The sequence below is a fragment of the Oncorhynchus kisutch genome, linkage group LG28 (assembly GCF_002021735.2).
Source record: "Oncorhynchus kisutch isolate 150728-3 linkage group LG28, Okis_V2, whole genome shotgun sequence".
NCBI lineage: Eukaryota > Metazoa > Chordata > Actinopteri > Salmoniformes > Salmonidae > Oncorhynchus > Oncorhynchus kisutch.
Window position 1 is genome coordinate 18899463 of NC_034201.2, and position 8837 is coordinate 18908299.

At 42.3% G+C, this 8837-nt stretch overlaps 1 protein-coding gene and 1 pseudogene across 1 annotated transcript; one reads left to right on the top strand and one right to left on the bottom strand.

The window, feature by feature from the left end:
• The first annotated feature begins 552 nt into the window (after window positions 1–552).
• LOC109872663 (olfactory receptor 13H1-like) lies at window positions 553–3495 on the top strand (annotated as a pseudogene).
• A 708-nt stretch (window positions 3496–4203) lies between these two features.
• Window positions 4204–6691, bottom strand: LOC109872664 (olfactory receptor 1052-like). Its single transcript, XM_031808263.1, has 3 exons — window positions 6499–6691; window positions 5561–6223; window positions 4204–4879 (listed from the first exon to the last, which is right to left on the bottom strand). Exons 1-3 carry the CDS (start codon window positions 6640–6642, stop codon window positions 4661–4663), a joined length of 1026 nt encoding a protein of 341 aa, XP_031664123.1. The 5' UTR covers window positions 6643–6691; the 3' UTR covers window positions 4204–4660.
• Between the last annotated feature and the right edge of the window lie 2146 nt (window positions 6692–8837).

Sequence of the window (8837 nt, forward strand, 5' to 3'; positions counted from 1 at the left end):
GTGTTGAACGCTGTCTTCCACTCGTCTCCGTCTGATTGCGCACCACATAGTATGCGTTCCATAAATATTTTTTTTTTAAACATAGCTCCCTGGAGTCTCTCAAAGGCTGACGACATAAGAGGAAGAAAGTAACGGTTTTTGATGGTAATAATATTTAAACCCCAGTAATTGATACAGGGACAGAATCCCCCATTCCTCTTTCCAACAAAGAAACCCGCTCCTGCAGGTGAAGTGGACGGCCAAATAAAACCAGCCGCCAGCGCCTCCTTAATTAACTGTTCATGGCTGCAGTCTCTGGACCTGAGAGAGAATAAAGCCCTCCTCCTGGAGGAGAGGTGCCGTGCAGGAGGTCGATGGCACAATCGTAGGACCTGTGAGGAGGCAGTTCACTGGCACATCATTTACTGAAGACCTGACCCAGATCCCAGTAATCCCGAGGTACACGGGAAGGATCAGGCTTGTCATCCATAGCCGGTGGAACAGGAGAATCAGAAGCCTCCAGATGAGCAGGGCTGGAAAGATGTAAAGAGAGTTGCTGGCAGGTGGACTGGCATGAAGGATTCCATCCCAGGACTCTTCCCAAGTGCCAGTCAATTTGAGGATTATGGAAACAAAGCCACGGATGTCCAAGAACCAGGGGAAGCTCAGGAGAGTCCAACAAATGTAAGTGGATAAACTCCACATGATAATCCAGAACTCGTATCTGTATAGGTATGGGGAGTTGCTTCACCTTCCCAGACCCTAGGGGTTGACCTTCCAGCTTAGTGAGAGGCAGCCCCTGTTGGCGAGCTAATGTGTGACCCAGAAAACAGGTAGCCCCAGAGTCTATGAAAGCAGGAATGTCCACCTGCCCATTGTCTCACCGCAGGTTGGCCGGAAGCAAGGTGCGTACCTTGTCGGCAGCTGAAGACTGTATTTGACTCGCCAGTATTCTCCCGTCTACTCACGAGTCATCCCGTTTCCCGTCAGCTTGGGACAGGAGGCATGGAAATGTCCAGACTGACCACAGTAAAGACAACGTTGCTTGTTAATCCTGCACCATCTCTCCAGAGCGGAAACCTGGTGCTTCCCAATTGTATTTGCTCTTCTGAAGGATATGAGGGAGACCAGAGCCGAATTGAGGACTGGCGGGGTACAGGACAAGCAAATGCAGCATAAGCCAGTGGAACAAACAAAGAATTGACTCCCTTGGCGGAACCTGTTACACTGGAAACAACTCTGAACCCCTCCGTCCTCTCACGACAACGTTCCCGAAGCCGGTTGTCAATCCGGATGGCAAGAATGATAAGCTCATCCAGAGTGTCAGGGTAGTCGGTTCATCCTTGAGGACCTCGCTGAGGCCGTTCAGAAAGGCTGAGTGAAGTGCCTCTGTATCCAATCACTTTCAACGGCAAGCGTCCGAAAGTCAATGGTGTAATCTGCTACCCTCCGGCTGCCGTGTCGAAGCACAATGAGTCTTTGAGCAGCGTCCCTGCCACTGATGGGGTGATCAAAAACCCTCTTAGTCTCCTGGGTGAAGCTTTGACAATTAAAACAAATGTCTGATTGCTTCTCTCATATTGCCGTAGCCCAGGCCAGAGCCCGTCCTGAGAGCAAGGAGATGATGTATAAGGCTCCCAAAGAAAGGAAGACATTGAGCTGGTAGGGAGTGGAGGATTAGGAACAGCCACAGTTGCAGCAGCCGTTGCTACCGACTGTCCTGTCTGCAGAGCGGACAAAAGAGTTCTTAAATCATCTGACAATGTCTGCAGCTGCGCCTCATGGCGACCAATTAATTTAATTTTTATTTAACCTTAAGTTAACTAGGCATGTACATGCACATCCAATCACAGTTCCATGGTGGGTGAGAGCCGACCATAAATGGTGGAATTCGGAGTGTTCCTCGGACGACTGAAAAATCTCTGCTGGGTCCATTGTAGGCTTAGGACTACTGTACCAATAATGCAAGTACAAACTCGAATCCAGGGTCAGAGAAACACAGCAAGCAGGAGTAAGGATAAATCCAGAACGTTTACTTAGTCTTAACAGAAACAAGGCAACCGCACAAATAATACACACACTAATAAAACATGAGACCTAAGCAAAGATACAGACCAACTGAGGAACCTAAATAACAAGACAACCAGATCAACAGAGAAGGTAATTAAACACAGGAGAATCCAATGAGTAATGATCAGGGTAGCCTGAAAACTAGAAAACAGGGTAAGGGTGCCCTCCAGCGGTAACCTAAGGAAACAACAATCAAATAACAGAAACTGTGACACTTCTGGCTTGTACCATTAGTTTTGTCTAATTCTTCTGCATCCATTGATACCATTAGTCTGTGTGTTTAATGGGGGCTGAGCTAGAAAGGTGTGACACAAGGGCGGATCCTGAAGGGACCCGGGGCCAAGTCTTTGTACAAAAATGTCTGTAGAGTCTGAATGGTTTGAGCTGCAAACAATCAAAAGCGATCAATGAAAAGTTGGGACTCTCATGTGACATGTTGTGCTCTTATATGACGTTCACAAGCTACACAATAGTCGTTAGAAGGTAAGGGTGGGGTTCTTCATAGAAGATCATTGGAAATCCCAGGACGTAGTGTCTATAAAACTGTAATAAGCTCACATAGTTGCTGTCACAAACTCCACACAGTTGTCACTGACTAGTTGGATATTTATTTCCCACTGAGCAAACCATTTCTGTACTTACAGCATTCATATAAATTCCTTTTTATCAGGTTTTTATAATAAAAACATATAAACATGCAGATAAATGAAAGTCAGATGGGTCTCGGGACTGAGATTAAAGAAAACAAATCATGGATTACAGTTCTTCTATCAAGTTATAAAATCCTGAACTTCCCTTTAATCTCTTAAAGGTCACTCAACATACCTCCTACCCTGACCTAATCCTCTTCCTTATCATCTACATCTTCACCTCGAGGCCAACATCGGCCTCATAGTACTGATCTCCATGGAGAGGAGCCTGCATCATCCCATGTACATCCTTTTCTGAAACTTGTCTCTTAATTAGATAGTTGGGGCTACAGCGATAATACCTCGTCTATTAGGGGACATTTTGACAGCAGCTCCAGAGCGATATATCACTTACATGGAGTGTGTCATTCAGGCTTTCTGTGCTCATGTTTATGCACCTTCTTATTCAAGCTCTCCTGCGAGACCGTGTTCATAAATAACATATGTCTTAACATTTACTGTTATGCTGTTTGTCTCGTCCATAGGCAGCATCAGTCTCACCTATCTGAAGATTGCCATTGTTTGTCTGAGTAGTAGAAAAAGCTCTTTAAACAGCAAGGCCCTGACAACCTGTAGCACACGCTTACTGGTCTATCATATTGTGCTGGGATGTGGGTTTACCATTATCATCCTCCATCGCTTCCTAGCCTATGCAGACCTGCGCAAACTGAATAGTGTGCTGGTTAGTGTGGTCCCTACCTGTGTCAACCACATAATATATGGTTTACAGACTAAAGAGATTAAACAGGATATTTAGGGTGTTCAAAGAGCCAAGTTAGCCGCAGGATTCTGTGTTAAATCTGATGGAAAAATAAATCATATATAATATAATGAGAACTGCAGTATATGTGTGTGGCGTACTATGTTTTCAAACTGACATTTATTTTAGGTGGTGCAAAGTTTTGGGTGGTGTTCCATGAATCATTTCTAGATTTAATTTCCAAATGCAAACCATCATTTTATTGTGCAAAGTTTTATTTTAATTTGTGACGCTTGCAGAGAAGGCAGAGGCACAAAACCAACATCTGTTGGTACACTTTATTTCACAGTCTGCTATTTCTCTGATATTTAGGAATAATATTGCGAGATTGTAATTACACAATAATCACCTAACAATTACTGTTGTTTCTTTGGTATTGATTAAAAACAAGTATAATCACATACCATTTAGTACTGTATCTGGTATTTTGTACAATGCGATTGAACAGGACTTTACAGTTGTTATTTCGTTTTTATCAATAAACTTAAAAATATTAAATCAGATGTATAAAGTTGTGCAACCTACACAATGAACCAAATGGTAAACACAAATATTGTTTGGTTTCGTTTATAAGTGCATGATAATGAAACATTTAGCTGTTCTGCTTTCCAAACAACTAACAATAATTGGAATTATTTTGGAATCTCTGAAAATGATCACACTTTTTAGCCCAAATAAACTATTTTAAAGGAGCTTGAATTGAATGTTTTGCTGTCAGGACAGTGTGTTGAGTGTTTTGCTGTCAGGACAGTGTGTTGAGTGTTTTGCTGTCAGGACAGTGTGTTGAGTGTTTTGCTGTCAGGACAGTGTGTTGAGTGTTTTGCTGTCAGGACAGTGTGTTGAGTGTTTTGCTGTCAGGACAGTGTGTTGAGTGTTTTGCTGTCAGGACAGTGTGTTGAGTGTTTTGCTGTCAGGACAGTGTGTTGAGTGTTTTGCTGTCAGGACAGTGTGTTGAGTGTTTTGCTGTCAGGACAGTGTGTTGAGTGTTTTGCTGTCAGGACAGTGTGTTGAGTGTTTTGCTGTCAGGACAGTGTGTTGAGTGTTTTGCTGTCAGGACAGTGTGTTGAGTGTTTTGCTGTCAGGACAGTGTGTTGAGTGTTTTGCTGTCAGGACAGTGTGTTGAGTGTTTTGCTGTCAGGACAGTGTGTTGAATGTTTTGCTGTCAGGACAGTGTGTTGAATGTTTTGCTGTCAGGACAGTGTGTTGAATGTTTTGCTGTCAGGACAGTGTGTTGAGTGTTTTGCGGCTCTGCAGTGAGACGTCTGTGTCGGCAGAAGGCCCTCTTGATGGCCACTCTCAGCTCCTTGTTCCTCAGGCTGTAGATCATCGGGTTCAGGAAAGGAGTCAGAGCCGAGTACAGCACTGACACGATGATACGCACCTACAACAATAACACAACATGAATACAACATGAATACAACATTAAGACAACCGCAATGCAACAATGATACCCACAACCACAATATAATAAACAAAAAGTTACACATTATTAAACAACAATGATACGCACTTACAACATCAATACAATGTTATCTAACCTTATTAACAGTATGGCCTTGATCATATTCAACCATAAACATATACATAGCATTATTAGGGATGGTTGGATTCCATTAAAATTCCAATCAATTCAGGAAGTACTCTGAAATTCCAATTATCCTCAACGCTTTTCAATTAGAATTACAATTGGAATTTCGTATACTTTCTTAATTGACTGGAATTGAAATGAAATTGACCCCAACCCTGTTATTGGGATTTTCACAGCACTGACAACATGACACAAATGTACAGTGACTGAAGAGCATCAGTATGTTACACTAAAATAATACAACAGTGCCATCTCCTGGTGGGAATGCCTTTTGCGTACCATTAGACATCAACAGTGAATGACAAATCAGAGAGGAAATGGGTAACCAGAGTAATGGCACAAATATCAGTCAAATTCTTCAACTGGTGAATGTAAGATCACAGTGTTGACTGAAGGTTATCTGATGGTAGAGTTAAACAGTCATTAGAACAGGGAAAGGAGGAGGGGGAGAAAGAGGATGAAGAGGAGGGTCACCTCTGGAGAGAAGTTTCCCACACGGTAGGAGATATAGACAAATGAGGCAGAGCTGTAAGAAATGGACACAACCGTCAGGTGGGCGGCACAGGTGCTAAACGCCTTCAGTCGCTCTGCGGCGCCCATTTTAGCTATCTTCACACCGATGAGGATGTAGGAAGTGAGGATGAGCACACCCGTGGTGAGCAGCGCTATGAGGGCAAAAGACAGTGACACGATGCTGTCCACCTGAGTGTCCCCACACACCAGCAGCCTCACTGAGGACGGGTCACACCAGCAGTGGCGCACCACGTTGGGTCCACAGTATGAACGCTGTACTGCCATGCTAGTGTTTGGGAAGGTGCAGATGGCACCGAAGGTCCAAGCCCCAATGATGAGTAGCAGGCAGACGGGGCGGGTCATCACAGCGGCATAGCGGAGAGGATTACAGATGGCCACATAGCGGTCGTAGGCCATAGCGGTCAGCAGGGCGCGGCCGGTAACAGACATGTGGATGAAACAGTACATCTGGAGGAAGCAGCCGGGGACGGACACAGTCTTGACCTCAGTCAGGAAGCCTGACAACATGTTGGGGATGGTGACCGTTGTGTAAATCATGTCCACGATGGACAGGTTGTGGAGGAAGAAGTACATGGGGGAGCCCAGCTTCGGGTCAGTCCGGACCTTTAGGATGAGATAAAGAAAGCGGTTAGACAGTGATGTCATAGATAGGACCAGCGGAGAGTTTTTCCTGACAACATGACTCGACCAGGGGAAACTCCTGACTCCTGAGGAGTATAGTGTAGTCTACAGGCCCTTTGAGCAAATTCTAAGTGAGAGGACCTGAACAAAACCATTTGAATACTTACACTAACTACAACTCATGGTCTCTTATAACATCATCTCTATCTAATGTTATTGTGATCTGGTTCTGGCTGTGTGTGTACAATGTACAGTACCAGGTAGATGATCATGATGTTTCCACCTAGGATGACGGTGTAGGCCAGCAGGAAGATGATAAACAGGACCATCTTCTTCTCCCCCAGACTGGCCAGGCCCTGGATGATGAAGAAGGCGATAGGGCTGGACTGGGTGCTGTTCATACCTCTGGGCCAGTGGGCCTGATAGGATCTCAGACAAACCTGGTGCAGACAGAGAGATACATTGATACCTTGTAGCCTACAGATAGAATAAGCTCATTCTTAACAAACATGGCTTCGTACAGTTATATTCTTGTTACGAAAGTATCTACAATAATATATGGTGTAACTATAATTTCTATGAAAAGTGTTGCCTGTAGAAGCAAAAAATATAACTCTTATTATTTCAGATTCTCAACCTTGGTGGTGTCAGAGTGGGGAAATCTATGATATATTCGATGTGATATAACACAAACGTGTACTAATTCATAGGAAGTGGTTCTCAATTATGTTCAGTTGCAGGCCGAATGCAGTCAAAATTCTGTTTTCCTGTTTTCCTCGTATTGTACAACAGCTGATAAAACGCAGACTGTAAACCTGTGAAGAAATTTGATGAGTATTATTTCCTGATAGTTGCCAGTTGAAAATACAATCTACACAGGACCTTCTAATCGGGAGGTTTTGCATGGGTGGAGTTTTGTATGGATCGAAGCAGTATAATGCCTCGATCCATACAACTGGGAACTTGGAACTCCAACTTCCATCTTCAGTGTGTTCATGACAACTGCGAACTCGGGAAAAATTAGCTCAGACTGGGAATCATTGTTTTGAAGAGTTATTGTTTTGAAGAGTTATCCGACTTGGAATTCCAAATTGGAAACTGGCATTTTTGTAGCCCTCCGACTTTGCCACCTGGAGGTCACTGACATCATGATTTTACATTGTTTTTTTCCAAGTTCTCAGTTGTCCAGAAAGTAACATTATTAATGGTCAGCTTTAATATTGCAGATAGATTGTAACATCCATCAATGTAATTGTCTGCATAATTCCCCACATATATTTTTTGTAAATAGTAAATATATATATATAGATATATACACATACATAGCCACATATGCACAAATATACATACATATACATATAGTAACATTTGTTAATAAGACCAATAACAAACATTTCCAAAACTTTTTGCCAATAACAGATTACTGTTCAGATGACATATTCATCCCCCTCCCCACTCAGACCACTCCCAGACAGTCCTAGATAAATTATTGTTTGAGAAATAGTTTTTTGCTGAAAAGCCGTTTTTGGTTCTTTTTGACAATTGTTTGTTAGCCAGAAATGATTTGATATTAAAATAAAAATGCCTGCATTCGGCCTTTAACAAATCCAGCCAAAAGATTGAACGCTGATTTCAAAATGTGTTAGTGAATGCAAATATTGTGCACTAATCTGTAGAAATCTGTAACATAAAAGTTCGTAAACAAAACACACATTTACACTTAACGCTCATTTATAAATAATTTCTCTATGAGTTATCTATATAAATTCACATAGTGTTTCCTACGGAAGTATTTTCAGACAAATCCACAAATCCAACTGTTAAAAACAAAATCTGTATGATAGTTTTGCAGTATTGGAGGGTTAACCTCTTACCTGAGTGAGTGCAGGTCACACTCAGTGATCTTGAAGCTGAGCAGCTTCTTAAATACAATTATTTTACCAGCATCCCATCGTCCCTGTTTTTCCACAGGATGATGTGAGAGGCCGAAGGGACTTGTTATTTATCTAGTTTGTACGTCTACACTGCATTCATTAAGAACTTTCCCTGGAATAATTAAGCAAGAGAGCTCCAATGCAACGTATGTTTACATTAAACTCTAGGTAAATTGCATCATTACAGAATATTAATCATAAAAAGTAATTTAGCTACTGTATTTAACTCTAATTGGTGGTGTTTGTGTGTATACTTCTCTGGTGAGTAATTAGGTATGGCCTCATTAGCTGCAAACAGATGTTAAATTGGGATTTTGTTACTGGTGGAACTGTCCGTAAAATCATGTTTAACAACTCTTACTGTGTCTTCTATTCCTACGGTGGATGAACAAAGCCCAGAATTCAACTGTAACACATGGCATTGTACTTATGACTCTGAGAATATACATTTTTTACTTAGGGAACAGAAACAAATAACTAAACAACTGGACATAAGCAGAAGCAAAAGAGGCCTCAAGGCAAATTTCAAATGACGCCCTTCACATTCAGTGTACACGTTCTGGGCCTAATTTGTTCTCTTGTCAAAAGTTAGGAATAAGGGCTCATTTGAGACACAGACCTTCAGATAAAACAGGTTTTACTCTCCCACAACCTTGTACAAT